At 44.3% G+C, this 24200-nt stretch overlaps 1 protein-coding gene across 1 annotated transcript in view; it reads left to right on the top strand.

Annotated features, from left to right (window-relative positions):
• The window catches only part of cdkal1 (CDK5 regulatory subunit associated protein 1-like 1), a 224029-nt gene extending 201813 nt beyond the window's left edge, over positions 1-22216 (top strand). The window contains exons 14-15 of the mRNA XM_075465108.1: positions 5868-6032; positions 20963-22216. Of these exons, the coding sequence (XP_075321223.1) occupies positions 5868-6032; positions 20963-21124 (327 nt within the window). The 3' untranslated portion in view covers positions 21125-22216. The remainder of the gene's footprint in view (positions 1-5867; positions 6033-20962) is intronic.
• The last annotated feature ends 1984 nt before the right edge of the window (positions 22217-24200 follow it).

Below are 24200 nucleotides of genomic sequence, written 5' to 3'. Positions count from 1 at the left end.
CTGGACAGCTCCTGCAAAACTGTGCAACATCCTTGCGCATGCCAGGCCAAAAAAAACAGCGCTTTATGCGGGCTAAGGTCTTATGCTTCCCCAGGTGGCCAGCCCAAGGAATCGAATGGCCCAACTTCAAAACAGTTTCTCTCACTGCTTTGGGGACCACCAGCTGTTTATTTGGCCCATTTTGTCGGCAAAGAATGTCATTATGAATGCAAAAATCATTTTTATTGACTTTGGCTTCCTTAAAGCACTTCACAAGATTTATATCCTGGTGCTGCAGCTCTAATATATTACCAGGGATTTTGAAATCCGGGAGTACCTCAGGTTGTGGTGTGTCAGGAGGAACTACCACCGTCCCTTGAAACTTCTCTCTTCTCCGCAGTCTTTTGGACTTCCTGTCTTTAGTTTTTCCTGTAGAAAACTCCACATTGTAAAATGGCAAAGTAGTAAGGTCAGAAACAATTTCTTCAGATTGCTTTGCTTGGGCCCGGGTGAGAGCAACATTACACTGAGGAGACTGTAGCAGGTCCATCAGCACGGGCAAGTCATTGCCAAAAATCACTGGAAAGGGTAAATTATCTACTACCCCAACATTAAGCAGGTAAGTTTGCCCCTTCACAGTGACATAAACATCTGCAGTCGGATACTTTCTCTGGTCACCATGGACACAGCAAATTGTAACGGTCTCACTGGTGCAAACAAACTGGGGTAAAACATACTGGCGCTGGACCAAAGTCTGTGTACTCCCTGTATCAATCAGGGCCTTCAGTGCCTGCCCGTTGAGCTCCACAGAAGTCTCCATTAATGGTTGCATTGCTCCAGCCTTTCGAGTCTCTTCCCTGGGCACAACGCACATCTGGGACAACTTAACAGCATTGTGAGGGCACATTGGTTTGATGTGACCCTCCTGTCCACATAAATAACAAATTGGCTTTTTCCCTTGAAATTTTGAGCCAAATCTCTCTTTAAAGGGGAGCTTACCCACACCTGAAACCTGTTGGACGGGAGGTTGATTACGACCATCTGTTTTCCAACTTTGGAAAGCCCATGAGTTCTTCCTTCTAGCAGCCACAAACACGTCAGCCAGTTCAGCAGCCTCCTTTGCAGTCTTTGGATTATGTTCTCTTATCCACACCTGCAGTTCTGGTGACAACATTCTCAAATACTGTTCAAGAATTATTATTTAATTTATTTGTTCAACAGCTTTACCATTAGGTTGCACCCATTTGATATACAGCTCCTTCAGCCTTAGGTAGAGCTCTTTTGGAGTTTCTTCAGGCTCCACCTGAAGTGAGCGGAATCTTTGCCTGTAGGTTTCACTGTTAACATCATACTTCTGCAAAATAGCCAGTTTAACTTGATCATAATTCATAGACAAATCAACATCCATGTGCACAAAAGCGCTTCTAGCTTTGCCTGTTAGCAGAGGAATTAAGTGAAAAGCCCAGTCTGTTCTTGGCCACCTGCAGGCAGAAGCCATTCTTTCAAAAGTGATGAGAAAATGTTCAATATCATCTTCTTCACTAAGTTTTTGTAATTTAGGTGCATAAGAAACATGTGAATGTTCATTAAGTTCACCTAATTGACTGTGTTGAGGTGAAGCTGCTACTCCAAGATCTGGTGGTTGTGTAGGCCGCACTGGTGAAGTGGTGTGAGGAGCAGGGGAAGTGGTTTGGGGTTGAGTCTCCCTTTTCCACAAGCTGAACTGTTTTTGAAGTTCCTCAAATTTCTTCTCCTGCTTAGCAGCTTCTCTGGTCCAATAGTCCTCCTTGGCCTTCTGTTGCCCCATATGGGCTCTGAGAAGCTTAGCCAAGTCTGCTAGTGTTGTTTCACTCTCACCTTCCTCTTCCATGTCAAACACTCCACCAACAGCTCCACTTTCATCAACAACATCTCCTTCATCTGGCTCAGAACTGGCTCCTCCTCTTGCTCGTCCTCTTCCCCTTCCAGGCATTTTTTGGCAACTTTCCCTCTTAAAAAAGAAAAAAAAACTCAGAGGCAGTTACTGAGGAAAAAAAAACAAATACCAATGTCCTTCAGGCATCCCACTTCTGACACCAACTGTGAGGGACCATGCTTAATAAGGACAAAGGTATTCAAAAATGAGGAACAATTTCAGTTTAATTGTTCCAAAAAATTAATAAATCCAAACAAGTCAAAATATGAATGACAATTAAATCATACAAAAACATATTTGGGCCCAACTAAAATGAGGTCAACTAATTTAACATTAACACAACCAAAAACTGACCTGCAAACAAAGAACAAAAGGCTGCTTAAATAGGGACGGAGTAACCCAAATCTGCCACATGAGGGAGCATAATAAAGGGGAAAAGTTACAAAATTACCTACAGCAAAATATAAAACAAATAAAGCAAAACTAACTTTAACTTAGCACAAATAATAAGTGAATGTTAAAGTGACAAAATTAAGAAACTAAGGCCAAAGTTAACAAATAAAGTTCCCCTCCCCAGTCTTTTAGAAATAGTGGCATATTCCAGGCCTCCTCCTCCAGCTGATCTCAATTTGCAGCACACGATGTGGTGGTGGTAAGAGCATCCACCACATAGACCATTTGAATATGACTAAGTTTTCCTCCTAGTGAAGCATTAATAAGACAAATCTACCATAGTTTGTGTGTTTTCCTCCATTTTTATTCAGCTTTTTAGATGAAAGCATTAATGCAGTAAAGTACAACAGTATAACGCATCAACTTTAAGCTGAGATGAGTGATAAAACATTACCCTTTATATTTGAAACACCCCCTAACTATGGTGTTATAATTACAAAGCACGTTTAACTAAAGACAGGGATGTCCACATCCGGTCCTCGAGGGCCGCTGTCCTGCAGGTTTTAGATGTTTCCCTGCTTCAACACACCTGATTCAGATCAATGCATCATGAGCAGGCTTGTGGAGAACTTAACAATCTTTGAAGAGATCCGTTTCATCTGAACAAGGTGTGTTGAGGCAGGGAGACATCTAAAACCTGCAGGACAGCGGCCCTCGAGGACAGACCTTGGGCATCCCTGACTTAAGAGATAGTAACAGTGCACTGAGGGACATTAGATGTTTGCTTTTTGGGAACGTTTGGGGAGCTCACCCAACTCGTTTTCTCATGTTCCTACTTAGTAAATTTACTGTCACCGGAGTAGTCACAGCAGGTGTCAGAGGTTTCAGGTTCTATTGACTAAAGTAGGTTAGCTATAATATCAAACGCACTCTGAAATAAACACACACGCCCTACGGTGGTCATGAGAGCATTTGGCAGCTGATAACAGCAATAGTTTTTTTTTTTCTTTTTTTCTTTTTTTTTTACATTTTTAACATTAAGGTCAGCCCTAAAGACATGAACATTCCACACACACACACAGACACACGTGTGTGGCTTCAAAGACTGACAGTCAACCTGTGAAAAATTCACTTTAAAACATCTTCAAATAAATCAATTTCCTCCCACTTTAACCATCATCAGAAACATGTTTGAAGTTCTGCTTTTTATTAGCAGACAGGGCAGGGGATGGTAATAATTTCTCCTCCCTTCCACTCACCTCCGCCTCCTGCGCACCTCCTTCTGCAGGCTATAACCTTAAGTTACAAGTGTTGCGCGTTTCATCCATGTGCTGCTCGAGTGCTCACTCCACCAGACAGCTCTGCATTTGTGCATATCCAGGTGTGTGTGTCTGTTGACTGTACTTAAAAGGAGATGTGTTTGATGTCTTCCCCTGCAACCTCCTCTTGTACTCTTAAATTACACCTTTTATTTAAAAAGGCAAGCTTGTGAAAAACTATGCACCAGTATGTTACTGAATGCACCCCCTTAGAGATTAGGGACGTGCCGACACCCACTGGGACGGATAGTTCATACACATAAAAGTTTTGACACTCACAGCTGTGCAAGTTGTATTTCACTCTGTGTCACTTTTATCTCTATTTGTACAGAAGGAAATGTTGAGGATATTTATGGATAAAGTCGTCGGTGTAAAATGTAATAAAATGGATAAAAGTACAGAGACCAGAGAGCGCTAAAGGGGAAAGAAGTTAAATGAGTTTTTGGAGCAAGGAAAGGGACAGAGGGAGGTGGAGAGGTAAGCTTCTGTGGGAGGGAAGTGGACATGAAAGTAGAGAGAGATGTGACTATGAACAAATGGTCTGGTTTCACTTTTCTGTGCTGGCAGTTATAATAGCTATCCAACCCACCTCTGTGTGTGTGTGTGTGTGTGTGTGTGTGTGTGTGTGTGTGTGTGTGTGTGTGTGTGTGTGTGTGTGTGTGTGTGTGTGTGTGTGTGTGTGTGTGTATTAGTGGTTGGATGAAAAAGTAGAAGAGGGGATTTTCCAATGAAAGTGGACATGCTCTTTCATCATTTAATCACAATGTTATAGGCCTCAAATGACCCTCAGCCACCCACACACACATGCACACACATACTCACAGCTGCCTCCCCTACAGCCCTGCTGTTTCACCTCTCCGCTCGCTGTCTGGTTGCTGGCTCCTTACACGCACACACACCCACACACACACACACACACATTCAGAAGTGTCAGAGTGTTCAGCGGCAGGTGTGTTGATTGAGCAGGTGTAGTGCTAGCTGTGTGTCTATTTGGCCTGTGCTCCCTCTCCTATCATATTCCGCCAGCTGGATAAAGACTGACAGATTATCACTGAGGGCAGGCACAGTCCTGCCATCACAGCAGTGACGATCTCTCCACCAGTTCATATGCTATTGTCTGCCCAGTCAGTGTCTTGGCCCTGCAGAGGATGTAATGGTTAGACAGACCAGCAGATGATCTGAGTCAGCATGTAACCACCCTGCTGATATTAGACTCTGAAATCCCAGAATGTCCAAGGCTGCTGATTTTGGCCTCTGGTCTGACCACAGTAATCAGCAGGCAAAAAGAGGATATATTGATAAGCATGTATTACGTAACTATTAAATAAAAAGGGAATGATCCATGTAGTGCCAGTTTGCCATGAACAATGTCTTCTAATGTTAACAGATTGCTGAAACAAAAAGGGATTTTTTTTTTCCTTTTCCTTTGGAGAAAGGGTGTATATCATGGATGTGTACAAAGACAACTCACACTGAAGTTGTGATTATAACTTACACAGGCTCTTTCAACTGGCGCTTTAAATCCCGCTAATAGCCACACAAGACAAACCGTCCAATTAGTCTTCACCAGCAGAGAGACTGGCTCTGAAAACACAAGTCAAAGAAAAGGAGCAAATCAGAGTTCTAATCGCACTGCATACATCACTGTGAGCCTGTCAACTTTGTAGTTAATTTGAAATGTGTTTTGAAAGGAGAGGGATTTTCATGCAATCTTTATTTACAGGGATAAGTCATTAAGAACAAATTCTAATTCACATGAAGACATAATTATAATTCTTTGTTTTCTCTTCCCTCCTGCTGTGATCAGGCAAGGCTTATAGTTGCCATGGTGAAAAAGTAAGACAACCACAAATCCCTCTGGTTTATCTCACAGCAGTAGCCATACTTTCTGACCTTGAGGACTTGCATTAATGGAAGTTTCCAAAAATTTTAAAAATGATTATTTTATTTTTTTTCCCTTTTTATTTTTTCGCCAGCCAAAGTTTGATTTGATAATAATGTTTTTGGCAGCAGTTAATTGACAGTATAATTGACAGATAGGAAGGCACATGCAGGACTGTAGATCATTTGGTGAAACTGATGTTAGTACAGCGCCGCCTTTGTGGGTAAATCACAGCAAAGTGCTGCGACAGTTAGTACTAAATGACAGTTTAATTATACCCTTCAATAATAATGTTTAGATTAGAAAATGTGATCTTTTTTTTTTGTAATTTCTGTGTTGGATTTTCTGAAAGGTTGCACTAATTTCTTCTCATTTGCAGGTGCTGGTACCTAAGAGGGTTGAATTCAAAGGCAAGATGATCGAGGTGGACGTCTACGAAGCGGGGAAACACTTCATGAAAGGCCAACCAGTGGAAAACAGTAAACCATTCACTCCCTCCATTGCTGCGCCTCTTAAGAAAGGAGAAGTCTCTGGCCTGATACAGGTGAGCATACGCTCGGAAGTAAATGCTTTCCAACATGCATGGTCCTCCCGAGTAATCGCTATGGAAACGTATACCCACGTGACATAAAAGCAAACGCATAACCCGAAAACGTTTGTATCGGTAATCAATTATTATAAACAAAGGAATACACTCTGAGACAAAATTTGAATCACCATTTGCTATGTGGATCACATTTCACATCCCGTCACAAGTGAAAGGATTTCCACGATGCTTTGCTTTGACGCTCAACGGAGAAAAGGCCAATTAAAAAGACCTGAGAGACTCACAGGAGGAAGTCCATGCTTAAGCAACATAATTTCAAGCAGTGGTGGTCAGATACTGGTCATACTTTGTCATATGTTGAGACGTGTGTGTCATTTAAGAGTCAAGGAATTTTTTGAATATTGTCGATGGATCCTGCCGACGATCATGCATTTGAGCGGATGCTCAAAGTGCTGTTGTTGTCTTCAGGTAATGAGAGGACCCACATTCTGCATCCTTGCAGCACTCTTGTGTGTGCTCCTTCCTTATCAAAACTATGAAACCTGTGTTTACAAAAGGCTATTCAAATGTTGTGCTCCCAGCAAACGAATACGGTGTGAATATATGTGTCCGTATTTTAAAGCCTTGCTTGCCTCTGTAGTTTGTGTCAGAGCAGCAGTCTATCATCCGTGAGATAAGTAATTTCAGATAAGCTCTTGCTGGCTAAACTGTTCTCTATCTGCTTTCTCACCACACACACGCACAAACACTCGCGCAGTCCCACACAAACCCATGTTAATGTATCTGTTTCACTGCATGTTATTTTTCACTCTGACTAGCTGTAGCTTATAGCTCAGGACATGGAGCCACTGAGCAGAATATGATACACTTTCTAATTTCACACTCCATCAGCCTTTACTGCCAGACAGAGAGGGAGGGGAAGAAAGGAACAGACAGAGACATGAGAGGAGGGGGGGGGGGCGGGTGAAGAGGAAAGCAAGCAGAGAAAGAAATGGATAGCAGGGAATGAGAGTAAAAAGAAAGAAAGAAAAAAAAAAAAAAGAGGGTCTCCCACCAAACCAAGTCATTCTGCAATTCTGCTATCCTTCTGATAGTTCAGCAGCGGGACTAGACCTTATAAAGCTAGTTGCCTCATAAATTCTGCAGCCCACCCAACGCACATGCTTACATTTGTCCCCAACGCTAACTTCCCCCCCACACTCACACTTCTTTTACGCACATTCTCAAAAAATATTCCAGGTCTAATTTCGGGGGAAGCTGATATGACTCTTATTCACCCTGCAGATTTTTTTTCGCACTCATCACGCTGACATTCGCACTTTGTGTTAAACGCACATCTTATATATGTTGTCTGCTCCTTAGTCTATACTCGAGTCCGTGTATTTCCTGGAATCTTAAGGATCTTATCGACACATTCAACCAGAAAAGAGCACATTTGCTGTGAGATAGATGTTGACAGAAGGGGAGAAAAGAAGGATCCATTAAATGTTTTTGTGTTTTTTGTGTTTATGGGTAACATCTCAAAATTTGGGTTGAGCCAAGTGGGAGTCTCGCACGTAAAAAGATAGTGTAACTAAGTCATGGTTTGATATCTAAGCTCATTGATGCTGATGCACCAATGGAGGCAGAAAGATGGAATAAGAAACCAATTTAAGACACCAACACGTCCAGACATAGAGATTCACTGCTAGATTAGTTTATATTTGAATTTATTGGCACATCTGAGCTTGCAAAAATTCATTAGTGCTTCTCAGTGCTTTCAACAGCATATGTGCAATTAACACTTACTTATATTAGGTGATCTCCAATGATGCTTCTGATGAGCTCTATTCCATGGTCCTTATGACCTGCTATGGCGGCTCTTAATGGCACTGAGTGGCACTTGTTCACAATGCAATAACTGACCTAATGGCGTGGAAACACTGCGGTATCTGCACGCTACACACACAGCTGGGATATAGTATGGTACATGTGATGTCCTTGTAAGCTGTGAAACTACAGTGTCTGTTTTTAATTGGTGTTGTTTTGAAAAATAAAAGTTGCCTTTTTATTTTTAATGAATGTGAAATAAGAAGTAAGTAAGTTCAAAATGCAGTTGAGTAACAAGTCAGTTCACGTTGCAGCAGCAATGAGGTGGTTACATGATTTCTTTCTTGATTGAATTTGTGTCCTAATTCAGTGCAAGAAGTGTTGAAGCAGTCATGTGGAAAAGCTCTGTGCATAACAGTATACACTCCATGCAGTATACACTGGTCCTAGGATATGCATTTCTGAGCTTACACACATGTTAAGGCCTGGCCTACATATCAGGAAACCAGCCTTTTCCTCCGAGACTCAGCGTGAGTCCACTACACACAGAGTTGAACACGACTGTTTGAGATGAATGGGTGATTGTGGGAAGCAGCGAGTCTTGCAGCAAGATCTGTAATTACAGGCTTTTTACAGAAAGCTGCAGAAAAACTCCCGTGTAAAGGAGCAGGAGAAGAGACAGCGTGATGAGATGCATGATAGCCGGGCGAAAGGAAAGTCGGAACGCCTTTGCATTGTCGCTTCCTGCAAGTTGCAGAGGAGCAATGAAAGAGAGTGTGAGAAAATGAAAGAGTGGTTGATAAGTGGGTGATTGGGTAGGCAGAGAAACCGACTGAGGTCTGTAATGTGTATTTGTCAAGAAAAGGAGCAAAGTGAGATATATATCATGTCAGAAAAAAGAGAGAGATGATTGCACACCAGCCAGCATCCATACTGATGTGTGTGGGAGTGAAGCAATATGGCCAGACGGATGGATTTATGGAGGAGTGGGATATGTGAGCCTGTGTGGATTACTGTGAATGTATGGACAGAGAGATATGGATGCAAGGCGATGTGAGACATGATAACTGAGGTGCGCTCCGCTGATGGATGAGCAGATGAATATGTGAATATATGGACAGGTAAAGCAATCAAGACTAGATGGATGAGTTGTGTGGATAGATTAATAGTTATCTGATGGCTCGCTGCAGTTCCTCCATTTTTTTTGCTGAGTTTTGCAGCTTGCAGGGAAATATGTGTGGACAAAAGACACATTTATTAAACAAACCCAGAGAACAAACCCGGCATATAATTGTTCAATCACAAACCTTTGGTCAATGCTTGTTGTTTTCAGATGTTGCTCATTTTTTGTGTTTTATGTGGGAAAGTTGGTTTTCTTCTAAATGAGGAAATAGAAACAAGTTAACATTATTTTTTAAGTTTGTCACAGCAGACTGTGTTCCGCTGCTTCTGTTGCACACAGAGAAGAGAAGCACATCCTTTCTGTGTATTTATGTTTTCACACATGTTTTTAGTTTTACCTCGTGCCTTTATGGAAAAAACAAAAACACGCAGGTAAAACGACCTGAGAAATATGAAACGCTGGATAAAAACTTGTTTCTCTGTACGCCTTTTACTGTCATTTGTAACGTCACCTGTTACATGACATTTACAACCTAGGCCACGCCTAGACAGCTTCGTTAAAAGACCTTTATGTTTTAGCCATTTCATTCCAGGGAAGAAGACCCCGGTCTGCCAGAGAGAGAAATTGCTTTTATTGACATGGCTGAAATCCTCCTTCTCTGTTCTCTCCGTCTGTCTTCCACTCCCTGTGTGTCTATCAGCCCCTCATTCACAGAAACAACACTTTCAGCACGGGGGTAAGGGGGGTGGGGGGGAAATGAGTCTTTTGGTGGGATACAATAGCAGAGAAGGCACTCAGACGCTTGGTGAGGGAAAGAGGGAGAAAAGTAGCTTCTCCAGTCCTCATCCTAAAATGAAATTAAGTGACAGAAGAGAGGCCACAAAATGAAGCAAGAATGGAGGACAGACAGTGAAGTAGGTGGAGAGATGAGGGGAGACAGAAGCATCTCGGAGTGCCATCTAATAATCAGCTCTTTTCTCAGCATATTTCCTCAAGAAGACCAAGAGAAAAAATAGGCAAGGGAGAAGAAAATGGCTCTGATCCTCCCCCGAGACAGCAAATTGACAGTTTGTGTGAGATGCAGCATAGAAAAGGGTGAAGGCTTGGAAGTATACAGCTCGGGAACAATGTCCTCCATAACCACAAAAGTGTCTTTTTTCTGGGTTTGGTATTCTTGTTTTTCAAATTTATTCTTTCTTTCTTTCTTTCTTTCTTTCTTTCTTTCTTTCTTTTTCTTTCTTTCTTTCTTTCGCTCTTTCTTTCTTTCTTTCTTTCTTTCTTTCCTTCTTTCTTTCTTTCGCTCTTTTTTTCTTTCTCTCTTGCTTGCTTGTTTTCTTGCTCACTTACTTACTCACTCACTCTCTCTCGTGTGTGTGTGTGTGTGTGTGTGTGTGTGTGTGTGTGTGTGTGAATGCAGAAAGAGGGAAGTATATAAACACACACAGCGGGAATCTGCAGTGTTTCCGAAAGCTCGATGACGTCGGGGCTTGTTTGTGCTTCTCTCTGTCAGCTCCTTTTCGTTAAGTTTCTTTTTTTCATATATATCAGAACTGCTTCTTGTGGCTGTTACCACTTTCAGGTTATCAGTTCCCATGTTGTCTGCTTAACATAAATGATCGCTTGAAGTGAAACAGATTTCTGTGCTCTGCGAATGTAACTCCTGAACCCGCGACTGAAATTTCTTGATCCACTGTTGACATCCAGCGGCCACTTGTTTAATGTAATTGTGCGTTGGTGGTACAGCTTTGCCAAGCTTTACTCAGAAGTGTTTGATAGTTCGGTTTCTATAGAGATAAGGCGAACCCTTCTCACCTCCTCTCATCTGAGCAACTCTGCTTAGATGCGTATGATTCTCCAGGACAGAGTGGGTGGGATTATTTGTACTTTGCATCATCTTGCTTACACTGCAGAAACACATGCTACCATACATCATTAGTTTATTGGTAAAACAAAACCTACACGGGCAGACCGATCTTTCTACATGCGTATTTAGAATGGCATACACGCTGACGCCTGGCAGACTCCGGCTGGCCTCGGGCTGCGTGGGACACTTCCAGTACACATGCAGACAAAACACAAGCAGGGCTGAAACACACACAAAAAGCCTGAACAAATTCTCTATTTCTCCGCTCGGTTTATAGGTCGCCCTGTGTTGACATGCAACTGTTATGGATTGTTGCTTTGATGTTGCGTTATGTTCACTCATTGTCAAATGTTTTGTCGGAAAGAAGAAAAAACACCAACAAAAATCAAAGATTAGGCTGTCGTTTCTGCTTTGGGATACAGTTAATCCTCTTAAATCTATTTTTAATCTTTCTGTTCGAAATGTCAAAAGGTTTTGCCCGGATTTTTTCAGGACTTTGTTTACTCGAGAAGCAAATCGTCTGTCTCGCTTTCAAAACAGCCGCAGCGGCAGCTCGACTATTTTGAGCGTTTCGTTTAGTTTGTCAAATTGTAAAAAAAAAAAACGCGGCCTGCACTCCTGAACCAAAAAGTTGGGATAACAGAGGAATGAATGTTAAGCCATCAAAATATCAATCAGGTCTATTTTTAGTACTCTTACCTAACATGTCAAATGGCATTAGAAAAAGCCTCATTCTGCTTGGTGCGCTTTGAATGTCAGTGGGCTTTAAGTTACCCTTTCACTGAGATTTGTTTGTCAACCACAGATGGAAGATGCAGATATATATAATAATAAAAAGATGTTATTGAGGAATCTTTCTCTTGTTTTTCTCTTGGTGATGTCATAAAAATAGCCGTAAACCTTCAGCGTGGCCCTTCTAAACAAACTCCTTTGAGCAAAATGCTTCAGTTAGAGGGTCACCCACGGCTTCTCATCTTATTTGAAATTACCAGCCTCAGAGGCACAGCATGCTTTCTCATCAGTGTTAATGATGCAGTTAAAGATGATTTTGCGTTGGCAATTACTTCTTGTTATTTCCAAAGTTTTTTATCAAGAGTAATAGAGGTGAGGTGTGTTTTTTTGTGTGTGTGTGTATGTGCAATGGAATGACAACAGATGGATATTCAGGACAACTATGACACATGATTTTGTTTTTTACACTATTGTTTAAAAAAAACAACTTGATTTCTTTAGAATCACCGGTGTCAGAAATCACAGCTCAGATCGAGCCCCTTCTCAGAGCTGAGGTAGTGGACGCAGTGAGCTGCTCTTAATGGTTGAACCAGTGTAAAAAGAGACCTGCGTCGGAATGTGACAACTATTCAGCAGCGACGCACACTACTCCATCTTGTTTGCCCCCAGAGACCAGGGCAGCAGGGCTATTTTCAGAGCACTGGCGCTCCAAACTGAAAATTTCAGGAGTAACACTTAAACCCCCTTCGGTGTAAAACATTTATGTTTTTTTCCATCTTACCTGCGTCACTTAAGAAGTTTTGAAGATAAAAAATTCAAATGAAATACCAAGCTGTCCTTTTATAAACCTTACGCAGTGAAGTTAAACATCCATCCATCCATCCATCCATCCATCCATCCATCATCTTCCGCTGGTCCGGGGATCGGGTCGCGGGGGCAGCAGCTTGAGCAAAGAGACCCAGACGTCCCTGTCCCCGGCCACTTCCTCCAGCTCTTCTGGGGGGACCCCGAGGCGTTCCCAGGCCAGCCGAGAAACATAGTCTCTCCAACGTGTCCTGGGTCTTCCCCGGGGCCTCCTCCCAGTGGGACGGGCCCGGAACACCTCACCGGGGAGGCGTCCAGGAGACATTCTCACTAGATGCCCGAGCCACCTCATCTGACTCCTCTCGATGCGGAGGAGCAGCGGTTCTACTCCGAGCCCTTCCCGGATGACCGAGCTTCTCACCCTATCTCTAAGGGAGAGCCCAGACACCCTGCGGAGGAAACTCATTTCGGCCGCTTGTATTCACGATCTCGTTCTTTCGGTCACTACCCACAGCTCGTGACCATAGGTGAGGATAGGAACATAGATTGACCGGTAAATCGAGAGCTTCGCCTTCTGGCTCAGCTCCTTCTTCACCACGACGGGCCGGTGCAGAGCCCGCATCACTGCAGACGCCGCACCGATCCGTCTGTCAATCTCCTGCTCCATTCGTCCCTCACTCGTGAACAAGACCCCGAGATACTTCAACTCCTCCACTTGGGGAAGGATCTCATTCCCGACCCGGAGAGAGCATTCCACCCTTTTCCGGCCGAAGACCATGGTCTCGGATTTGGAGGTGCTGATTCTCATCCCAGCCGCTTCACACTCGGCTGCAAACCGCTCCAGTGAGAGCTGAAGGTCACGGCCTGAGGACGCCAACGGAACCAAATCGTCCGCAAAAAGCAGAGACTCGATTCTGAGGTCGCCAAACCGGACCCCCTCAACGCCCTGGCTGCGCCTAGAAATTCTGTCCATAAAAATTATGAACAGAATCGGTGACAAAGGGCAGCCCTGACGGAGTCCAACCCTCACAGGAAACATGTCCGACTTACTGCCGGCAATGCGGACCAAACTCTGACACCGGTCATACAGAGACCGAACAGCCCATATCAAGGAGTCCGGCACTCCATACTTCCGGAGCACCCCCCACAAGAGTCCCTGAGGGACACGGTCGAACGCCTTCTCCAAGTCCACAAAACACATGTAGACCGGTTGGGCGAACTCCCATGCTCCCTCCAGGATCCTACGGAGGGTATAGAGCTGGTCCACTGTTCCACGGCCAGGACGAAAACCACACTGCACCTCCTGAATCCGAGATTCGACTATCCGTCGGATCCTCCTCTCCAGTACCCCCCGAAAAGACCTTACCAGGGAGGCTGAGGAGTGTGATCCCCCTATAGTTGGAACACACCCTCCGGTCCCCCTTTTTAAAGAGGGGGACCACCACCCCGATCTGCCAGCCCAGAGGCACTGCCCCCGATGTCCACGCGATGCTGCAGAGGCGTGTCAACCAAGACAGCCCCACAACATCCAGAGCCTTGAGGAACTCAGGACGGACCTCATCCACCCCCGGGGCCTTGCCACCGAGGAGTTTTTTGACCACCTCGGCGACCTCAGCCCCAGAGATGGGAGGTCCCACGTCCGAGCTCCCCAACTCTGCTTCCTCATTGGAAGGCGTGATTGAGGAGGCCCTCGAAGTATTCCCCCCACCGGCTCACGACGTCCCTAGTTGAAGTCAGCAGAGCCCCGCCCTCACCATACACGGTGTTGACGGTGGACCGCTTTCCCCCCCTGAGCCGCCGGATGGTGGGCCAGAATCTCCTCGAGGCCGTCCGGAAGTCGTTCTCCATGGCCTCCCCGAACTCCTCCCAAGCCCGAGTTTTTGCCTCAGCAACCGCCGAGGCCGCGTTCCGCTTGGCCTGTCGGTACCCATCAGCTGCTTCCAGAGTCCCACTGGCCAAAAAGGCCCGATAGGACTCCTTCTTCAGCTTGACGGCCTCCCTCACCACTGGGGTCCACCAGCGGGTTCGGGGATTGCCGCCACGACAGGCACCGACCTTACGGCCACAGCTCCGGTCGGCCGCCTCAACAATGGAGGCACGGAACATGGCCCATTCGGGCTCAATGTCCCCCACCTCCCCCGGGACATGGTTGAAGCTCTGCCGGAGGTGGGAGTTGAAACTCCTCCTTACAGGGGATTCCGCCAGCCGTTCCCAACAGACCCTCACAATACGTTTGGGCCTGCCAGGTCTGACCGGCTTCCTCCCCCACCAGCGGAGCCAACTCACCACCAGGTGGTGATCAGTTGACAGCTCCGCCCCTCTCCTCACCCGAGTGTCCAGGACATATGGCCGCAAGTCCGACGATACAACCACAAAGTCGATCATCGAGCTGCGGCCTAGGGTGTCCTGGTGCCAAGTGCACATATGGACACCCTTATGCCTGAACATGGTGTTCGTTATGGACAGTCCGTGACGAGCACAGAAGTCCAACAACAAAACACCACTCTGATTCAGATTGGGGGGGCCGTTCCTCCCAATCACGCCCCTCCAGGTCTCACTGTCATTGCCCACGTGAGCATTGAAGTCCCCCAGCAGGACGAGGGAGTCTCCCGGAGGAGCACTCTCCAGTGCCTCCTCCAGGGACTCCAAAAAGGGTGGGTACTCTGAACTGCCGTTCGGTGCATAGGCACAAACAACAGTCAGGACCCGTCCCCCCACCCTAAGGCGGAGGGAGGCTACCCTCTCGTCTACCGGGGTGAACCCCAATGTACAGGCGCACAGCCGGGGGGCAATAAGTATGCCCACACCTGCTCTACGCCTCTCACCGCGGGCAACTCCAGAGTGAAAGAGAGTCCAACCCCTCTCGAGGAGGCTGGTTTCGGAGCCCAAGCCATGCGTCGAGGTGAGTCCGACTATATCTAGCCGGAACCGCTCAGCCTCGCGCACCAGCTCAGGCTCCTTCCCCAGCAGAGAGGTGACGTTCCACGTCCCAAGAGCCAGCTTCAGTAGCCGAGGATCAGACCGCCAAGGTCCCCGCCTTCGGCTGCCGCCCAGCTCACACTGCACCCGACCCCCATGGCCCCTCCCACGGGTGGTGAGCCCGTCGGAAGTCAAACAGTGCTTCAATTTCATGAATCTCTTAATATTATTTTATAATTAAACAGCAGTTTGTCATTTCTGTACCCTTTCTCGTCTGTTAATCACCAAATCATTTATCAGTTATACGGTTAAGATCAACATTTTTGAATACATGGCACGGTGAGTAAAGTGCTTAGCAGAGCGGTCCACATACTGGGCTTTCTCGAAGGCTGATTCACTTAAACTGTGTCTCTGGGAACAACCAGGTCTAAATGTGACCCGTGAAGTCACATTGGTAGTGAATGGGAGATTTTCCCTCACAGCGCAGTCGGACGTATTGATTTCTTTTGTCATTTCAGTGCCCTCTGTGGAACGCGTAGTAGATTTTCTTCTTTGGAAAAGCTGCAGGCAGTCATGCTGCGGTCTCATCAGTGTATCTGTCTCAGCAGTTTATGTGTCAATCTGTTGCTGCGCTTTGAAAGTTGATCAAGTTTGTGGTTGTGTCAGCAACTAGTTTTCAGACAAATGTCGGGCCACACTGAGAAAGGTACATGCTGTCATCTTCTTTTTAATATCCATGACTTATAAACTGCATGAGAATTATATGTTGCTAAGGAGTCAGTCTTTGCCTCTTTCAGCACAAAACTGCTCATCCTGTGTCATCATATTTCTTTTGCTGTAATGTCAAAGAATGGTCTCGGTGATACTTTACTTTTAGTTAACAAGTGACCGTTCTCCATGGCCAATGAGAGCAACAGTAGCACCAGACAGCATCAAAACGTGGATCCACCCTGTGAAGTAGCAAGAGTTTTGTCCTGGTCGTTCAATGGATGAATGACATAAGAAGATAGAATGAAATAAAAAGTCACACCTCGGCGCTCTCTCGGTTGTACTTAAAAAAAAAAAAATAGCTGCTAAAAGGGACTCAATGACCGCAGTCTTCTTCCCTATTTTGATTTGTGTTTGCGGCCTTTTATGTGAAACCAAATCAGATTCCATGTATACAGTAAGTACGTACTGTGTCTGGGAATGTTATCGCCCCGTTACGTCTGTGTTCTTTTATCCATTACCTGAGGGTGTCTTCCTCTTTTTTGTCTGGAAAGGTGCCTTTCTTTATGTGTACCTCCACAACCAACGCCTCCCTGCACACACGTGCAGTGCTACTCTTGCACAGTATTCGGTTGCTGTAACTGTAGACCCAGTTCCACTGCAGCAACTTCAGTTAGTTGTGTATGCGCCGGACCTCACAGATGATATTTCTTACATCCTTACTGTTTTTGGCAGAAAGCATTAATACTGTTTAATGGCATTCTGGGAGCGATTGATGGCATTCATGTAGCAGGACAAAGGAGGTGTAACTGCACACAGTATGCTTGGATTTAAATGTATTGTAGCTTTGTGTGTGTGTAAAGTGAACAGATATTTATTGAGTGCTGATGCGCTGTTGTGTGAGTCGGTTTGACTGTTGAGGGGTATAAATTTTATGTGAAGGATAAGAAAGACACAAAGTTTCTCTTTAAGCCATCGTTCCTCTTTTTGTATCTTTCTACTGATGACAAGAGCCATCTTTTTTTCTTTTTTTTTCGCATTCAGATGTTTCTCTACCCTCCTTCTCTTCTATTGTAAGGACAACCGCAGCACCCTGTGATTGTCACTATGGCTTTGTTGAATCAACCATGACTAAGGAGCCTGCTGCCGTATCCATTTACACACACACACACACACACACAAACACAAAACTTCCAGTCTGTGTGCGTCGAGAGTGGCACCGACAGCTGGTGAGGATCATGAGAGAACTGTGAACACTGTGCTCTCTGGCTCCCACAGTGTGTGTTTTTGTGTGAATGTGTCAGTGTTGTTGTTAAAGGCTGCACCAGACACCCAAAGGTGCACATGTGGAACAGGAGCAGGATTTTTCTTCTTTTCTTTCTTTTTTTTCTTTTTTCTTTCCAAGAGATAGAGAGACATTTGAGAGGCTTTGACTTTTGAGGGGAAAGCTGTTCATGCTGTGCAAGCCAGCCCGGTACCCCTAGTGTGGTGTTAGATGATTTTCAGTGGGGATTATTTTGCCCTGTTCTACTGCTGTGAGCAGAGACAGACATTATCCACCACAGGCCTAAGCATGCACGCACGCACACACACACACGCACAATACCAGTTCTCTTTCTCACAAACCAAAGCACAAATTCAACATGCCAGCTAGCAGGTGGCGAACTATCACTGAAAGCCACATCTCCTATTTTTCTCTGCTCCTTTTCTTCTTCTCCTTTTTTCTTCTTCTTTTCTCTGCTCTTCCCCCATCTCTCCCTACTGTGCTGACACGCTCCTAGTGGCACTCAGATTTTCACTTATCTTCCCTCCTAGTAATAGATTTTAGACTGTACTATTCAGTCAGTCTCCAGGCACCCCGTTGTTAAAAGACACCTGCAGAGAGACAGATAAATAGAAGCATCAAGAAGACATCAGTGCACTTGGCCTGTCAGCATAGAGAGAGATAATAGTTGAGGTGCTCAACCTTTTTTTCTTCGTCTTTTACTCTCCTTTTGTCACCGTATCATTAAATATTCCTCTTGGCCCCTCTTCTATAGTGAAACGAAAAAAAAAAAGAATTTCCCAGATGTCTATTCTGTTTACTGGCATATTTTCTGATTCATATATGATTATTTTTTTTATTTTTTTGTCTCGATTCTCACTCGCCATCCATTCACCCTTAAAGTAATGAGTCGATGTTTAAAACCTGCCGAGAGACTAAAGAAAACGTTACGGCTCAGTCACAAACCTTTTTCGCACTTTTAGTTTACATGCCTGTGATCGTGCAATATGCCCCAACCTTTCAGTTTTTAATGCATATTTCACTACACAAATCTCCTCTGGGATGAGTTCGAGCATGAAGCAAACGCGAATGAGTCAGCCAGAACTCTGTTACCGATTCTCGCCCCAACTTTTTGTCTGAAGTTACCGTAAGTGAAGTTATGGATGTGTCACATAGGCGTTGGCGGTCATAGTATCCATCCTCCATTGTGTACTGAAACAGAGGAAACTTTTCACCACAGTGTGGTGAAAGGAGGAGTGGGTGGTAAGGTAGCGCTTTCAACCATCAGAGGGAACAGGGGAACAGGAGTAGTGTCGCAGATGATGAGGCAGAGGACAGATGCTGTGCAGGCGCACATACACGAAGCCATGTGCATGCAACACGTGACACCTGCTCCATGAAAACACAAACTGTACTAAAGCAAGTAACCCATGTAGACTGGAGTCATTATTTCAAAAGTAATCTTAGAACCAAAGAATTGTTTAATAACAGTCTTTTAGACTCCCAAGCTTTACCGGAAAACTTGAAACCGTCGACTGAAACCTTAAACTTTCAGAGTCTGAAGGAACCATAAGTATGAAATAAAGACCACTGGAAGGCGGAAAGAAGAACAGGTGACTGGGAGCATTAATTTAAGTCAAAGGAGACCAGGCTAAACTTTGTCAGGTTGACGTGAATAGCCTTCTTAGATCTGTTTGGCCAGATCAGCAGAGCCTGTCGGTGGTTTACAACCTGAAGTACTTCATAGGTTGTTCTTGTAAAGTGAGCTTAATTTAGAGACAGCTGTAGGCCTCCTTAATTATGCCCCGCAAAGTGGTTTTACTAGATTAACAAAACACTCATTGTGGAAAATTGTGTGTGCTGAGAAAAATAGCATCAACTGCTTTGTTTTAAGACAATACTGTACGTAGTCAAATTTGAGGGGTCTAAAAACTTTCTTAAGGCTCATTCAGTATGAATGGGCTTTAAAAATGATTTATCAGAATCGTGACATTTATTATTATGACAATCCCTCAAGATATTTGTGCAGCACATTTATCCTGCATGCTCAGGAGGACTGAGTCTGTTACCACAAATAGACATTTCTGCGTTTCTGATTAAATGAATCACACCTGAGAAGGGGTACAATTTCTAATTAATTCATCGTGTGATATTTGACAGAGGTAACAGTTGAACGACAATGAGAAACTTAAATGGGAGAGTGATGAGAAGGAAAGGAAGAGGAAGATGGAACAAGTCAATATCTATTCTATTCTCAATTCTATTCTCTACATAATTGACTATAACTGAATGGCATTTTACTGCCAGGCTGGAGATATTAAGGAGGCACCTCAAGGTAATCCAGATCAATTTCCACTCCACCCAGAGATGATGTCGTGTGTGGGTCCTCTCATCCAGTTTGTCTGATGCTTAAATAGAAATCCAGTGCAGGGTTATTTATTCATTAAGCATTCAGGTGGCTCGCTTCAGGAAAACGCTTCAACTTTTCCCAAAGTTTCTGCCAGACTGCAGGAAGCAGTTTGATGTCAAGTTTTTCTCGATTAAATCAAAGTATTGTGTGACTGTAAAACAAACAGAAGCACCGCTTCTGCTGTGCTGCTGAAACACCGTAGGATAACCGGCCCTACGAGCTTCCTTCACTGCATCAACACGGACCCTCTCATCCAGTTGAAAGCACTCTGCAATAATTGGATCACCGCAAAACTGCATTAACTGCTTACACGGGTATAATAGCATCATAATTGAAATGCACTCATTTGCATTAGCAAATGGCTTTGGTTTTATGAACACTTCCATTCACAAAATATTGAAAGAAGCTCCCGATCAAATAGTTCTTACTTAAAGTAAGAGGAAGCAGATGGAGGAGTGAAGAAGGTGTCAGGAGACGGCGTTAGATGAGGGAGGGATCAGTCCCCTCCTTATGATGTCACACCACTTTCATATCTATGGATCCCAATTTCAAGTGGGAGTAACAGATCCATTTTTAAATGTGCATAATAATCATCAGTGACCAGTTTAGAGTGGTGACTGATCCTGACAGTCCATCTTTTTTCTCTCCTGCGCTGCTGCTCTCAGCGTCACTGTAACCCCATCGTTCACTGTCACCTCTCGCCATTGATGGCTGTCTTTTTAATGGTCCAGCACATGAAGATGAAACTGAGCTCTCCGATTGTGGACATTTGCCGCGTTGGATCACTGACCACTCTGCTGTCAGGCCGCGCTGTTTAATATGTGACCACGGACAGCTGATTTAATCTGAAGGCGATTCTGTCATTATGAATTATGGACATGATGTGCCGTTAGCAGCATGATCTCGGCGCTGTGTGGGCGATAACAGGACACGGCGATCGCGTGTATGTCTATGTGTAAGCATGTATCAGAGGGGTATTCACATTTTGCACAATATTAAAATTCAGTTATTTCGAATCACTACTAAGTTGACCCCAGTATTTACCTGATGAGGAGATAGACAGAAGCTGAGAATGCTACCTTATCTACCATGCAGCTTGATTACTGTCGGCTCAATATATGTAGCTGTCCGGGTAAACTTTATCTCTCTGAGAAGGAGAGCAAACAGCTCTATCAGTCAGTAAAACAGCAAATTATTCATGGAATTAAGATGACAGTGAATACGCTTGAAAAGTTCTGCCTCTTTCAGTCTGAGTTTGAAGTAATTACGTAATCTGCGTGTTTTCTCTCCACAGGACCATGCTGCTAACGGAGTTAACGGACGTGCTTCTGTGCCGCCCGCCTGCACTTTCCTGATTGGCTCCTACAGTCTGGACAGGGAAGTGCTGAAGAAGCTGGGGATAGGGCTCGCACTGGCAGCCGCCATCTTGGCCTTCATTGTTGAGAAATTGTACTGAGTTCACAGTCGATCACCGTGCAGCCCTTTTTCCGCCAAAAAAAAAAGAAAGACGGTGGGTAATGAGAGGTCACCAGTCTTCATACAAGCAGATTTGGTACAAATAATTCAGGTAAACAGGATTAGAATCTGGTTTAAGTGCAGATTATTTTTGTTTTTGATTGAAAACTGATATTGTTCGTTTGTTCGCTGATGACTGCATCTTCACATTGTCTGCTGAAGTTTAGAAACTTTATTTTAATCCCAGGGAGCAGTGTTACAAATAAACTAAGTACAACGCGATACTTTTTGGGCAGATTTTTGGGGAGGAAAATGTTTGCTTCAAAGGAGAAATTTGTATGATACTGTATCTTCATTTCAAAGTATTTATTTTTGAGAAGAAAAAGTGGAGAGTGCATTTTTAAAGCTACATAATAAATGTCGTGGAATTTGTTTTACCATGTTAACCTCTGTTGAAATGCTTGTTCAGTACAAGATCTAATTTCTTGTATACATGTTATCTTCATTCAAGGTTGTCGTGGAAGCTCATTACTGACTCTCACTTTGTCACCCCACCACACACCCAGTGCGATTTGCTTTATGTGATGACCCACTCTGTTCCATACACACAGAGTTGTTTCATATTTCCTCTATTATCTCAAGCCGTGTCCAGCTGCTGTCCTCCTGTGAGATTTATCCTGCAACTTCAGTACATTAAAGGCTTATCTGGTTCTATTTGAGGACTCATTTCTCCTACCCACTTGGCCCAAAAGGAAAAAAAAACAGGATACCACTCTTTTTCTGGATAACTCACGAAACTGATTAATCATACTTCACATGTGGAACAACAGCTCGGGTACTGTGTAGTTGAAAATCGGCAAGAATACTGAGATGTAGTGATCTAAAAACATGGGGGTTTACCAAAACTGCAAGGACTGCTACACATCTCTGGATTAAGTTGATTTTCTTTTCCTTTTTTAAAGTGAATTTACACTGCACCTGCTGCTTTGTTGGTCTGTGAACAGCATGTAGCATATGTATAGTCCGTAGTCATTTTTTTAAATTGTCACAAACATCCATAAGAGTTTAATAAAAGTTTAAGCAAACTGCCAAAGTTTTGACTTATTGACTGATTTATTGAATTATTGATTGCACGGTCGCTGTGATGAATCAAATCTGCCTGCGTCGCTCTCTAATATCTCCGTTTTGAGATGCAGCTGTCCCAACACCAGCTTGGGAATCCCTCACGGTAAATGCATGCCCCAATTTCTGTCGCTCTGCTCTGCCTCGTGTCTCTGTGAGCACGCCTGCATTTTTATCTCGCGTGTGCGTAAGCCCCTGCATCCATTCCAAGTAAGAGGATATCTTAAACTCGTCTGTGAGCTCGTTTCTGTGTCGAAAGATGTCCGAATGTGTGCATCTGCACAGAGCCTATACGGTATGATGTAGCTATGAAGGTTCCTCTGATGCTCACTTTAACAGAATGTGTGCGTGTGCATGTGTGTGATTAGGAGTGACGGGACTCATCACTTCCTCATTCAGGGAGCCCTCTCGTTAGGCGTTTGTGGCTCACACACACTCTAGCTTTGTGTTGTCAAGTAACAAGTAAATCGGGCATGTCACACATTCAGTAGACAAACGGATGCATGCATGCAGCATGGCTTTCTTGTACCCAGCTGATCCATGCTCCCCCTCACTGGCACACACACTCTTTCGCACTCTCACATGGCAGTGCAGCTTTGTAGTGTATGGGCAAATGTTGCATGATGAGCAAACTTGCGCACAGGCACGGGCACCAAAGCTTTCTGCTACCCAATCAAATGATGCATGTCATACACACAGACACACGCTAGCTTTGTATTATGTGATCAAATGATTCGTGTTGCGCTGCAGCTTGTTACATCCATCCAGCAGTGCCCTACATTATTCTGCTGCCATCCGTACGGCTCGTTTGATGCTTTGTAAGCACATTTCCTCCCTGCGTATGGCAGTTACACTGCATTGTTCTCCAGTGAAATATGGATGCAACTGCACCCTTTATATTTGGGAGATCATCACTTACTGTGAAATATTGAGGCAGGAGCCACCGAAAGGCGATCGTTAGTCACCTCGCATCATTCACTCGAGTCGCTTCTAATAAAAGCAAGAGTTCTGAATTCTTGTCGTGGTGGCAGCTGTTGTCAATATGTCATCTGCGCGGCGATGTTACTTTGATGTGAGACTGAAAAACTTTAGACACCACACAAATGAAAGAGAGGCTGTACATGAATGCACTTCACTGTGTCGTTTCCTATTTGTTGTGTCATCTAACTTAACTGATTTAAGTGTTAAATTTCATGTGGGGTTTGGCTTACTTAAGAATTTTTTACTTTTGAATATTTCTTGGGTCTCAGTGAAATGTGACACATTTCGATCAAAAATACCACACAGAGACGAGACAACAGCTCCCTTTTACAACATGAACTCGCAGCTCTATTCAAATCGACCTGTTTCAGGGTGTGGAGTGACCCACACGCTCCGCCCTTCACTTCTGCCTGCGTCCCGGTACCACTCAATAACCCCTGAGGCACGTCATTATGAAATCATTTTATTTAGAGCATACTGTAAATACCCTGCGAGATGACACCAGAACACAGAACACTCCCAGCTCAGACTACCACACCCAGGACAGATAAATACTCACATTTCCTTTGTCTGCAATCCGGTCGTGGCGTGTTGGTGCTGATTGCTCCTTTTTGTCACAGTTTTTTCACAGCCGATGTGGTGAACTGGTCCTGATTGTTGAATCACTGCACCACAGAACACAATGGTCAGCCCGGGAAGACCCTGGGCTTCACTGTCGGCCCATCCCTCTGTGTAATATTTAAATGTTTCGATATTGAAGAAATCTAATTGTGAATTAAATGATGAAATTGGGGAATTTGAATTTCAAACTTTCGTCTGGGAGAAAAATGAAAGGTGAAGTGATTATCCTGCGATCTGAATGGCCCACTAAATGACATCATTTAGATACCCCGGGGGCTCCAGACAACTAGACAGGTTGTGTTTTCCTTCTTTTTTTTTCAACTGGTAGTAAATTTAGACACTTAAATATAAAA

Source organism: Odontesthes bonariensis, chromosome 5 (genome assembly GCF_027942865.1).
Source record: "Odontesthes bonariensis isolate fOdoBon6 chromosome 5, fOdoBon6.hap1, whole genome shotgun sequence".
Classification (NCBI taxonomy): domain Eukaryota; kingdom Metazoa; phylum Chordata; class Actinopteri; order Atheriniformes; family Atherinopsidae; genus Odontesthes; species Odontesthes bonariensis.
This window is presented reverse-complemented; position numbering and strand designations above follow the sequence as displayed.